Below are 13,778 nucleotides of genomic sequence, written 5' to 3'. Positions count from 1 at the left end.
CAGGAGAACGTTCATCATTGCCATGCTTTGGTTGTGTTATCTTCCTCCACGTGTAGTTGAATGTTCGTTGTCTGCAAGGAGGATGTGAGAAAGGGACCTGCCCAACTGAAAAATCTTTTTTCTCAAAACTTCTCAGTCTCAGTTTTATACAGTCAGTTTGAATTAGGCTTCGTATATTTCCCTTTGCTGGGAAAGTGTCAGAGTCATCTAAAGAAAAATAAAGGGTAAAAAGTGATACTGATAACAGTTTAAAGACATCTCTGTGGACCCGTGTGACCATTAATCTCCCTCCATGATCAGCGGCGGGACGCGGTTGTTTCACCCCCTCATTTTGTTCCATTAACAGGCCTTGAGTATATTCCAGGTAACCTCCAGATCTAAAGGTACTAAGAAGCGCTGAAGCTGCGCGGAGCTGTAACACTGCCAGAGGAGCTCCAACTGTGTTAACAGTGACCTCGCGTTTCCTGCATCGTGGGTGGAGTTAACGTGGAGGATTGCACTGTCAGTTTTATCAGCGTGTAAGGGAAGTTTACAAAAATGGACATCAGTTCCAGACAGTGGATGCCCTTCATGAAGCCATCTTTAACACTTGGAGCAATGTTCCCACTAGCCTCCTGGAAACACTGGCATCAAGCATGCCTAAATGATTGAAGTGATCAACAAGAATGGTGGAGCTACTCATTACTGAGTCCTTTTTTTGAGCTGTGGTCTTAAACTTTTGATCAGCTGAAAAAAATCATGTTTGAGTGTAAATGCAGTTTACAATAAATTCCCTGCTCAAAAGTTTTTGTCTCTTGCGCTGATTTCTTCTTTTAGCATCGTGAAGCTCTACTTAGAACCTTCTTAATATCCAATAGTGCAAAATCCAAATTCTTGCAATTTTTAACTGGTCGTAAGATTTTGATCAGGAGTGTATCTAATTCTAGTTCTCTTTGAACAACACAAAGCCCAGTGTGAGTTCAGACGAGATGCTGTGAAATATGGTGAAATATGAAGAAAGCGTAATCAGCTCTAATGTCCTGAACAGGATGGGTCATGCTTTTCAATTTTCAGGTTTATCTTTGACATATACAGAGGCTCATGAGCTGCACTCGGAGCTTCTGACTGTTCAAAACAATAAATGTGTCCATTCAGATGGTTTTATTTTGAAAGCAAAGAGCATGATATGAATCAAATGAACTCTTCCAGTCTGACTTTGTGATGACAGAAAAACTAAATAACTGGAAAGAAAACAGGCTCCTGTTACAAAGCACAGAAAAAAAAAAGACATTTTGGGACATATTTAAAAACTGGAGTCTGCACAGAGCTCTGAGGGCCACAGCTGGACGAGGAGGGAGTGTTGGAGGTGCTGGAAGTCACGGGCTTTTTAACACAGGACCCAAAGTGAGGTAATAAATCTCTTTATTAGTCTCACTGTGGGGAAATTCAGTGCTGACTGAAAATAAAATCACAAATAAAAATAGAGAAGATTGTTCTGAGACTTTTCAAAATAATGAACATGAACACTTTGAAGGAAATAAATACACAGCTTTTAAATATCAGGTAAATAATGTGAGACGGTCTGTTCTGTAAAAGAAGAGACTGTGTCAGTGCTGCCTTCATCAGAATAAAGAACACATTCAGATTTTACACAGAAAATACTTCATAACATGACTGAAGCTGACACGTTGAACTTAATTAATTTCTGACACGTAAACAAACAGTTCAGCAGTAATGAACATTTTCTCAGTTTGGTTTTTAAAGTCAGTCTTACAGGAACACTGAGACGCGTCTGTACTGCTGCTGCTTTCACTGTCTTACTGCTGCTGCAGGAAACTCTGCTCTGTCTGAGCTTCTTGTAAACCAACACAGAAAATAAATGTAGAGTTTATTGTTTCAGACCGATGTTCAGGAGGAGGAAGGAGAAAATTCTTCTTCTTCAGTTTTTCAGAGATCACAAAAGAAGAAACCACAACACAAATCACATTAAGAACTGACAGACCAGCTGCCAGACCAGGACCTCCTCTACTGACTCCATCCTCCGGTCTGCCTTCATCAGAATAACTTCAGATTTTACACAGAAAATACTTCATAACACGACTGGAGCTGACGAGCTGAACAGACTTAATTTCTGACATGTAAACAAACAATTCAGCTGTAACAAAGATTCTCAGTTTGGTCATTTTTAAAGTCAGACTGACAGGAACACTGACACACGTCTGTACTGCTGCGGGAGCTTCAATCTTAATGACAGGACGATGCTCCGAGGATCTCTGGTCTGTTTGTAGCTACAGTTTCAGACTGGCTGTTGTTCAAGAGGAGGAAGTGGGGAATTCTTCTTTTGCAGTTTTCCAGAGATCACAAAAACAACCATAACACAAATCACACCAAAAACTGACAGACCAGCTGCCAGGCTAGGACGTCCTCTACTGACTCCACCGTCCTCCCCTACATCCTCCTCCCCTCCATCCTCTGTGGTTCCTCCTGGACCTGCAGGTAGAAACAGGTGTGAGGTGTCAGCTGTCAGGTAGGTGATGAGTGAAGAACAGAACAGAATCCATTTCCTCTTCAAACTGCTGTCAGACATTATCTACTGCACTCTGATCACATCACTCAGACCAGCTGCTTTCTACAAAGTCTCATCAACAACATCTTTAGAAACAAACATCAACAACCAGGAAGCAGCTTCACCTCTGATCACAGACACACTGAACTCTGCTCACTCACCTGGAGGAGCAACAACTCTCAGGTAGATGATGCTGATTAGGGCAGTCTTCAACAGAGCTCTCTTCCAGCGGTTTGTTCTTCTCTGGGCGACACGACACTCATATGTTCCAGTGTCATTAATCGTCACGTTCTTCAGAATCACAGACACGTCTCCATCCTTCATCTGTCTGTCCTGCAGATCCACCCGGTTCTTAAAGGATGGATGCTGGTGTTCTGGAACAAGCTGCTCATCCCGGTACAAAAGGACATAATCTGACTCCAGGTCAGCTCTGCTCCACTCTACGACTATGATGTTCTTGTTTGGAGCTCGACACGTCAGAGTGACATTTTGTCCAGACTCAGCTGTGACGTTTATCTCTAAAAGAGAGAAAGTGTGGAGCATGGAGAGGTTAAACAGATCAGAGTGCGGTTGTTCATTCCTGCAGCTCCGACAAACACCTCAGTCCTGTTACAGACGATTTAATGATTTTCTTCATTAGCTGCTGTTCTTGCTGAGGGTTTGTGCTGCCTTTGTTCTCTCAAAGTAAAATTAATGATGCTCAATCAAACATGCGTGTTTTAGCGGTCTGTTGTTTTTACACTTGGTCGTTAAACTTTCCATGGATCAGATAAAGCCGAGAGATGATCCGGAATTTTTTCCGATGTTTCTAAAATGTAAACATTTCACCAAAGAACATTAGCACCGGTTAAAGAGGAAAACTCAAAACACTTCATATATTTAAACACCTGAGTACCTGCACGGCTCACCTTCGGACGGAGAAACACAGCCAATCAGCAGACTGCAGAGGAGTGCACGCCGGATTAAGCTCATCATTTCTTTGGATTAACTGCCTAATGAAACCTCAGCGGACAGCTCGATGGATGGAAATCAATGTGCTCCGTCAACTCCTCTACTTTATACTTTATATATAGGGGGCGTTTCCCTCAGAAAAAAGTACCACTGTCAGTGCCAAGCCTACGCTGGGTGAGATTCACTGTGTTAACCTTTCCTGCAGCAGCTCTCAGACCGGGGTCAGAGAGCACAGGGGAGATTTACTCTTCTCCAGGGCCGAATACCTCGGGGTTAACTCCCTTATTCTCCACCGTGGAAACAACAGACGGGACACCACTGTCCGCTGGAGCAACAGCTTTATTTTATAATCACGACCTGCTGTACAAACTGTGTCTTCTTTCTATAGTGCTCAACTAGCATCTGCCCTCACACTCGCGCTGCATCTCTCCCCCTCCCACATGCACTCGCCCCCACGCATGTCACACTGCTGTTCCTTCTCTCTCTCTTAAAGGGGCCACACCATTCTCATAACAACTGACTTACATTCAATTCAGTTCAATTAAACTTTATTTGTAGCGCCAAATCACAACAAACCGCAGAGAGAGAGAGAGAGAGCGGCGCAGCGTGCTGTAGATTCATTAAATGATCCATTAAAAAGAACAGCCCGTGTTTTCAAGAACATTTTCAGCTTTAACTCCGTTTGCACCTTAACCCACGCGCGCGCGCGCGCACGCACTCACACACACACCGTCTTTAAACCACTTTGAAATGTTTTTTTCATCCCAACAACATTTTTATCCTTCTCCCTCTTCCGTTTTCTGTTTTGTGCCCCAACGATCTTTCTTTTTTGCCTCTCCATCTTCAGTTACCTGTCCTGAGATGATAGCGCCATTCAAATGAAAACTGTCGCGATCCAGCTCGTTTCTGAAAGCGCGCGCGCTGGAGAGCCTTTTTTATGTGTGTGTATTCAACAACGTGCCTCTGTTATTGATCATATCATATGCACAGCTGTTAAATACAGAAAATCCAACTAGAGACATTATTTCCGCGCATCGTTTTGGTCCCCCCCCCCCTTTGTGCGGCGCCCCTATGCAGTGCATAGAGTACATACTTTTTGATCCGCTGTCAGGTCATTTTGAGTCAGAAACAGCATTTCTATCACAAGGTAGAAGCTGCACTCAGTTTTTGTCAAAGTGACTTTTATAGATTTGTTTTTATCAAGGTAAAAACTGTCACTGACATTAAAAATGTCTTTTTAAACAGAAATCAGAAGGCTGCAGAAATCACAACAAATATAACATCACAGTTCTATAAAAGATATTTGAAGTGGCCAAAAAGCTCTGGATTGATTATAATGTAGGTTCAATAACACAGACTCCTGAAGATTGTTGAAAAACAGGTTATTTCTGCATTTTATATATAAGCCCTTCATAAATCATGCTGACTGCACTCTATTTACCAATATAAGCAAAGACATTACACATAAGAGCACACAGAAACATCAGAATCACTTTATGGCAGACGACCACTTTTTGGCACAACACCGGCAAACGGACCAAGCTCTCGCTGCGGCTGTACAGGGACTGAATGGCCCACAACAGCAGGCCAGACACCCCCATACTTCCACAGCACCCCCCACGGAATACCCCAAGGGACATGGTCGAATGCCTTCTCCAACTCCACAAAACACATGTAGACTGGATGGGCAACCTCCTACGCACACTCAAATATCCTCGAGAGGATGACGAGCTGGTCCAGTGTTCCACGACTAGGACAATAAACATCATTGCTCCTCTTTAATCCGAGGTTCATTAAATATTCTTAGTTATTCTTAAATCTTGTTACTCAGAAAGAGCAACTCTGTTACAAGTTTTGCTGAACTGAGCAGAAAACAGAGCCGCACAGTTCAGCAAACCTGTCACAGAATCATGACATTTTATTTTTTCATCTTTGTCGCACTGTTGATATCTTCAGCATTTTTGTATGAGAATGACATGAAATATCCATTCTGAGATCTTATTCTGATATCATGCAACCATGATGTGTGCCTGAGCATGGGCTTTTTCATCTTTCATGGTTTCTACACTCTGAGCAGAGCTCATGTATAGGTCCTAACACAATGTTGTCATCCTCGCTGAAATCCAGTTCCAGAAACCATCCCGTCTGGGCTCCAGGCAGATGGAGTCCAGTCTGGCTCTTTTATAATGGTTTCATTTACACCTGGAGGAAATGAAACCATTATAAAAGATCTTGGCTGGGGAAAAAACAGAAACAAAAAACAGAAGGAAATCAGAAAGTCAGTTCTGTTCTTGATGGAGAATTTCTCCCACAGAAAACATTAAATCCATTAGAATCAGCTTTCTCTACCTGGATGATTGAGCATAAATCTTTATATATCAGTTTAAGATTTTAAGAATGCCAAATTCAGTCTATACGGTGTCTCTATATATTTGATTTAAAGACATAAATCAGGCTTCTTAGCAGTGCATAAAGTCCTGTTTGCAGCACACTGTCACAGCTGGCGCAGGCAAGGCAGGGAGGACCCCAGTGCAGGACACGACAAGACCAAGGTTAGGTGAAGATTTATTAATAGTGCTTCACAATACACTCAAAACATGAAACTAGAAACTTGAAAACTCGAAACCAGAGGCCAAAACGCACAGCGAAAAATTGACAAGGACCTGAACACTGAACTAAACAACACTGAGACTTAAATACACAAAGGAAACGAGGGGTGAGGGGAAACAACTGGGAACAACAGGTGAAATGAATGAGACTAATGACAAAGGGGAAGCAAAACTAAACACAAAGCACAAGGAACACGAGACTGTCAAAATAAAACAGGAACTGACTAAACATAACAGATACTAACCTAAACACAGAAAACTTAAGGCAACATTACAAAACGAAACAACAAAGGAAACCAAACCGCACACTCAAATAACAAACAGAGAAACTAAAAGCAACACTAAGAAAACAACCTGAAAAGTACAACAAAAGAAAGCTACACAAAAGAACTCAAAACGCTGGGCCACCGGCCCAGGATCATGACACACACAGGATGGTTTTATAGCTGAGCATAAAGCTGAACACTGACCTGCTTTAAGTATTTAACAAGGAAACTAAAAATGAAAATGGACTGGCTCAGCTCCTCGTGAGTCTGTGAGTGGAAGTACAAACGTTGTTAGTGTGAACCTGTTTTGTTCTAATGACTCAGCTCACAGGAAACATCTGAACTAAAAGTTTAAGGCCCAGTTTAAACAACACCATTTCAAAGCGACTACGTTTTGATGTGTTTCGTCCTCCCGTTTACATGAGAATGGAGTGAAAACGAAACTTTTTGGAAACGGCCTCCAGAGTGGAGCGTTTCTGAAATGCTCCGGCCTCCGTCTCCGTGTAAACGGATGAAAACAATGCTTTTTGGAAAAGGGCGCACTCGCGCATGCGCGCTATGGTTGTGGCCTTGCAAAAGGAACTTCAGCCTTTTGAGCATTTTGCGATTCTGTGTGCACAGACATCGTTTCTGAAATGTCTCAGCGTAAACACATCACTTTTTGGAAACAGCAAAAGGAGGCCTAAAAAAGTTTCAGAGTCGTTGAGCAGCTGTGAATCAGCTGGAGGAGATAAGGCTGAACAGGATGTGACACTGTGACCTCAGAGGGAGCCATTATCACTCTGATTGCAGCTCAGTAACCCGATGAGACCGTTTCAGATTTGGTTTAGTGTTTCTCTAAGACTGACTCGTGTAAGAAGGCGTGCCCTCTTTCACAAATAGTTGAATCTTTTATTTTCATCACCTTTCAGAGCTACATTGTTTTTTTTAAAAAACAGTTAAAATGGCACAAAAACTCTTTGGTTGCATCAAATGCCACGTAAAACTATAAAATGTGCCTAACCACAGCTCTAACCAGCTCTAACAGCTCTAACCACAGCAGCAGGGTGAGCATGGATGTCAGATACGAACACAGTTTCTGTCGGATTCTCTCCTGAAGGTACCTGGAAAGTCACGAGTCCCCAGCGTGATCTCACTGTCTGTTTACCACATTCTGTCAGTGATTTGGCATGAGCCTACACAAATTTCATTTCCTTACACAGACACACACGTGAATTTTCAGAACCTGAAGGGAGACATGTGACACAGTGGAGTTGTGATCAGTCGGTGTTTTGAGTGTATGTCGCACTGAAGCTGTTTTCACTATGTGGGGTTTATCACATGTTGTGTTGCATGAATGTAATCAAAAAAACTCGTCCACAGGAGATTTAAGGTGCAGTGAGAGTCTCTTAATGTATCTACATTTACCCACAGCGGCTCTGCTGCCAGCTCGACTGAGATGGGATGCAGTCCGGTGCAGGACTGCTTGCTCAGCTGTTAGATTCAGTTTTAGATCTTTTTTGTTGGGTTGGGGATACCCAACTGTTTTTCTTTTGTCTCTAGTTTCATTCTTTTACTTAGTTTGCCCAGCCAAACTGAAGACAAATCAATCTGTCCTGTCAATATGCCGCCTGAATGCACTGCTGAGAGGAAAATAAAGTATTTAAAAAACTGGACTGTTTTTCTTTAACAGCCTTTTTTATTTCTGCTTCCACGGCTCAGACGTTACACGTCTCTTCTCATTGTAATCCTGCTGGACTTGTGCCAAAGGAAAGCCTCTGAGCTTTGCTTCAGGTGATGACATTTGGAAAACAGACACATTAGTGAGCTCAGTGACGACAATCTGAGGTGTGTTCATTGAAAGGCTTAGAGCTGAGGCTTCAACTCTCCCTGCTACAGCTTCATTATCACTGTGGATTCAGCAGAGAGCAGAAGTTCTTCTTCAACAAGACATTTAATGTAATGTTGCTGCTGCTGTGTGAGCACATTAATGGATCTGTTTACAGGAAACGTCAGTCTCAGCTTCTTTGTGTTTACAGGTGTGAAGGATAAAGTCCAGAGTTCAAACCCACGAGTGGTCGACTCCCTTTGTGTTGTCAAAGACAGCAACGTGTACCTGCAGGAGAGCAGGAGTGTGCACAGACTGCTTTCTGATGAATGAGGCAAACTAAATTATCAGTCCTATCATGATAGTATCAATACCAGTGTTGGCATCAATACTATCAATACTTGGATCAATCTGCCCACACCTAGTTTAAATGGCTGGTTCAACAATCCAAAGCAGCAGACAGACCACAAGAAGAGAGTGCAGGCAGGAGGAGTGGGTGGAGACGAGGGAGAAGGATTACAGGGTGGCAGTGAGCCCTGCTGTGATGGATGGATTGGAGACGGTGGCACCGACACAACGACAGGAAGCTGAGCTGAAGATGCTCAGATGTTCACTGGGAGTGAGCAGGATGGACAGGATTAGGAACGAGTCCCCCAGAGGGACAGTCTGGAGACAGAGAGGCTGAGATGGTTTGGACGTGTGCAGAGGAGGGAGAGTGGATAAAGGATGCTGGAGATACATTCAGAGGTCAGACTCAGGAAAGGTTTAACAGTGTGCAGCTAATGATGATGACATCACTGTTTTTTATATTTAGAGAAAAATGTTGAATGTTGAGGTGAAGAACATTAAAAACTCAAAAATGACACATTGAGACAGCACAGTGTTTGGATTGGGGTCCTCAGAGGGTGAACATGGCTGACTGAGGGTCTGGTTTCTGACAAACATTAACAGGTGATTCTGCCCTGTGATGAACTGGAGCTCTGTTTGTACCCACAGCTCTGTCTGTGACAGCTGGGAACGACTCCAACCCTTCATTTCTACACCGACTTTATATTTAAAGTCAAAGTAAAAATGAAATCTTTATTAAAGACAGAAGAAGCTCTGATTCCTCCTCAGCCATGAGGGGGACGCACGAGCTGCAGGTGTACCACCATCACAGTGCCTCCTACTGGTGGGAATGTTGTAACTGCAGACACACTCAAAGTTTAACACACGGTGTGAATAAAAACATTGATGCACATAAATAAAACAAAATGAAATGTATTCATAACATTAGAGATCTTATTTAAATTTATTACATTTATTTTAAATTACATCCACATGTGAGCACACATTAGTGGGCTCCACACTAGCAGTGACATTAAAACAACAAAACATAACTAATCTCACATGTATAATAAATAATTAATAATAGAAATCACCCTGTGTTATTTAATAAACCTGTTGCCACAGTAACATCAACTCCATCATCAAGAGGGCACAACAGAGGATGTACTTTCTGTACCAGCTGAGGAAGTTCAACCTACCCAAAGAGCTGATGGTGCAGTTCTAAAGCCATCATAGAGTTCATCATCACCACATCCATCACAGTGTGGGGCAGCGCTATCACAAAACACGACACCAAGAGACTGCAGCGTATTATCAAGTCTGCAGAGAGGACCATCGGTGTAAAGCTGCCCACACTGCTGGACCTGCATGCCTCCAGAATCAGGAAGCATGCAGAGAAAATCATCACTGACCCCTTTCACCCTGGCCATCACCTGTTTCGGTGCCTTCCATCAGGCTGACGTTTCAGCCATATGAAGACCCGAACGACCAGGCTACAGAGAAGCTTTTTTCCAACTTCCATTATTCTCATGAACAATTGAACACTACTGAACTGTTAATACTTGGGACACTTGCACATCAAAAATTTCCTATTTAATTTATGTAAGGGCATACACAGGATTCTCACCTTTACTTCAATTTTTTAATATATTTTATATTTTCTATAGTTTTTATACTGCACAAACTGCGCCTTTTTAAAATTACAAGGTAAATTGCACATGCTAAATATTTTAAATATTTTCTAGATTTACGGGTATGAATGTGTGTGTAAGGAGAGAGTGAGCTGTGTGAATAAGATTATTTTTACTGTATTTTTCGTGCACTGCGAGCGTAACCAAAAACAAATTCCTTGTTTGTGTGAGCGATACTTGGTCAATAAAGTCTGATTCTGATTCAGTAATGAAAGAGTTTTGCTCCTTGAACGTGGCTCCACAAATCTGCGGCCTGAGGGAAGTAACCTGAAGTGGCCCTGAAGGAGCAGCTGGAACCAGCCAGGATGGAGCAGGTGTTCCTCAGGATCCTGATCCTGCAGACATCCTGCAGGTTGTTCAGGAACACCCGGCAGTCCTGCTGCAAAGTTTAACAATTCCCTGGAGATGATTTCTGTTCCTCAAATTTAAAACTCTTTCCCAAACCCACACATGAGAGGAAAAGTTAACACAGATTCTCTACAACAAAGATAAAACACTCAGAAAAGTATAACATTAAAATCTCGGAGCTTACGATAAAAATATGGTGTCCTTTCCTGCATCAACAGTGGCTCAAATGTGACTTTATTATCACTCAGTGTGATGTCATTTCCTGTCCTCTCAGCAGCTTCAACACTGTTTGTTCTAGACTCATTAAAGTGTGATGAATTCACTGGAAGAAGAGAATAAAATCTAATGTTCACCTTTTATCACAGCTTTAGTGACAAATTACAGCCAGCAGGTGGCAGCACATCTGCTTTCTCCTGACTAAGGATCACAGGCACATCATCATCATCATCATCACTACTAACAGTTTAAGGCCTGTTTGTTTCTGCTCACATTTTAAAGCTCAGGGGAGGACTCAGAGTTTCAGGAGCTTCCAGCTGATCTTCTGCTCATGAATTAAAAACTGTAGAGATGAAAAAAAAAACAGCAGGACAGTTCAGTCAGCTTATACAAGCCTTTGACACTGCCTGAAAACACAGGATCTGCAGCTCTAATAATGCAGGTATATTCTGATGCTACAGGAAACTCTGATCTGTCTGAGCTTCTTGTAAACCAACACAGAAACAAAATGTAGAGTTTTTTGTTTCAGACTGATGATCAGGAGGAGGAAGGAGACAATTCTTCTTCTTCAGTTTTTTAGAGATCACAAAAGAAGAAACCACAACACAAATCACACCAAAAACTGACAGACCAGCTGCCAGGCCAGGACATCTTCTACTGACTCCATCCTCCTTCCCTCCATCCTCCTCCCCTACATCCTCCATCCCTCCATCCTCTGTGTCTCCTCCTGTTGGACCTGCAGGTAGAAACAGGTGTGAGGTGTCAGCTGTCAGGTAGGTGATGAATGAAGAACAGAACAGAATCCATTTCCTCTTCAAACTGCTGTCAGACATTATCTACTGCACTCTGATCACACCACTCAGACCAGCTGCTTTCTACAAAGTCTCATCAACAACATCTTTAGAAACAAACATCAACAACCAGGAAGCAGCTTCACCTCTGATCACAGACACACTGAACTCTGCTCACTCACCTGGAGGAGCAACAACTCTCAGGGTGATGATGCTGATGGGGTCAGTCTTCAACAGAGCTCTCTTCCTGCGGTTTGTTCTTCTCCTGAAGACACGACACTCGTATGTTCCAGCATCATTAATCATCACGTTCTTCAGAATCACAGACACGTCTCCATCCTTCATCTGTCTGTCCTGCAGATCCACCCGGTTCTTAAAGGATGGATGCTGGTGTTCTGGAACAAGCTGCTCATCACGGTACAAAAGGACATAATCTGACTCCAGGTCAGCTCTGCTCCACTCTACGACTACGATGTTCTTGTTTGGAGCTCGACACGTCAGAGTGACGTTCTGTCCAGACTCAGCTGTGACGTTTATCTCTAAAAGAGAGGAAAGTGTGAGGTTAAACAGATCAGAGTGCGGTTGTTCATTCCTGCAGCTCCGATCATCACTGATTTCTGCTGTTGTGACAAACACCTCAGTCCTGTTACAGACGATTTAATGATTTTCTTCATTAGCTGCTTTTCTTGCTGAGGGTTTGTGCTGCCTTTGTTCTCTCAAAGTAAAATTAATGATGCTCAATCAAACATGCGTGTTTTAGCGGTCTGCTGTTTTTACACATGGTCGTTAAATCGGGTAAAGTCGATGGATCAGATAAAGGTTTTCCGATGTTCCTAGAATGTAAACATTTCACCAAACAGCAGTAGCACCGATTAAAGAGGAAAACTCAAAATACTTCATATATTTAAACACCTGAGTACCTGCACGGCTCACCTTCGGACGCAGAAACACAGCCAATCAGCAGAGTCCAGAGGAGTGCACGCCGGATTAAGTTAATCATTTCTCTGGATTAACTCCATTAATGAAATCAATGTGCTCCGTCAACTCCTCTACTTTATATGCTCTGAGGGAGCTCACATAAGGGGGGGTTTCCCTCAGAAAAAGTACCAGTGTCAGTGCCAAGCCTACGCTGGGTGAGATTCACTGACTTACATTTAATTCAGTTCAATTAAACTTTATTTAAAACGCCAAATCACAACAAACAGCAGAGAGAGAGAGAGAGAGCGGTGCAGCGCGCTGTAGATTCACAAGCCATTAAAAAACCCGCCGGTGGTTTCAAGGAGAACATTTTCAGCTTTAATCCGTTTGTTCTCCACTGTTCTCTACTGTAAACTTGCAGCATGAAGTGACTTCATCCTCGCTCTAACCGCGTTAACGGCAGGAGGAGTCATACTGTGTAAGAAAACACACACCTATTATTTACAGGCGAAACTTTTTCTTAACAAGTGTTATGACAAATTAGTTTCTTTTTTATTCCCACTGATGCTTCTGGTGTATATACCTCAGCACCAGCAGGGTGCAGGTTCACTGTAGTCAGACCATTGTACCCATGTCAGAAGATATGGTATCGAAGTTTCTTCAGGGTTCAGTAACTGCATGTTATTTTATAAATTGTTTTATTATGCATTGCACATCTGCAACTGGTAACAACATGCAGGAAGGTTGTGCTTTAAAGTTCATCTTCACACGTCCCAGTGCTTTTACAGAGCAGAGTTCTGCTCGTTTAACAGAGAGGACAAAAACCAGTCTGTCAACAGAACTGGAAACACTGTTGCTGTAACTGTTGGCTTCAAAAATGAAATGTTTGCCTCTAAATGGTCTGTCTCTGCCACACTCTGTTACAGAGCAGAGAAAAAGAAAAAAACACACACAATTAACAGGTTTGTACTGGGTGAATGCCAGACTAACTGAACTTAGCCTCATGTACATGTGCCAAGACTGTGCCATGTGTACATTTCTCTATCTACTACAGTCCTTAGTCCAACACTGTCTGAAAAAGGTCTTCCTCTTTACCAAATACCAACAAGTAACCTGATGATTGTTGTGTAGTGTTGGAACAACCTATGCTGTCATACAATATGACACTTTCCCCTGGTATTAACACCATGTCTGCAGGTTTAACAACAACAGCATGGCGCATAGATGGACTGCTTTCATTCTCTTTCTGCAGCAAGCTTCATTCATACACTGATAGACCGAAAGCAAATTTCAGCACCCCTGTTTATCT

General features: G+C 42.6%; 1 protein-coding gene across 1 annotated transcript in view; it reads right to left on the bottom strand.

Annotated features, from left to right (window-relative positions):
• LOC115776620 (CD226 antigen-like) overlaps window positions 1–13,778 on the bottom strand; it is a 92,069-nt gene that overhangs the window by 63,465 nt on the left and 14,826 nt on the right. Inside the window, exons 2-3 of the mRNA XM_030724345.1 lie at window positions 11,734–12,070; window positions 2,707–3,063 (exon numbers count right to left, since the gene is read on the bottom strand). Of these exons, the coding sequence (XP_030580205.1) occupies window positions 2,707–3,063; window positions 11,734–12,070 (694 nt within the window). The remainder of the gene's footprint in view (window positions 1–2,706; window positions 3,064–11,733; window positions 12,071–13,778) is intronic.

This window comes from Archocentrus centrarchus, unplaced genomic scaffold (assembly GCF_007364275.1).
Source record: "Archocentrus centrarchus isolate MPI-CPG fArcCen1 unplaced genomic scaffold, fArcCen1 scaffold_35_ctg1, whole genome shotgun sequence".
Classification (NCBI taxonomy): domain Eukaryota; kingdom Metazoa; phylum Chordata; class Actinopteri; order Cichliformes; family Cichlidae; genus Archocentrus; species Archocentrus centrarchus.
The sequence above is the reverse complement of the archived record's forward strand: the minus strand, read 5'-3'. Positions and strand labels throughout refer to the sequence as shown.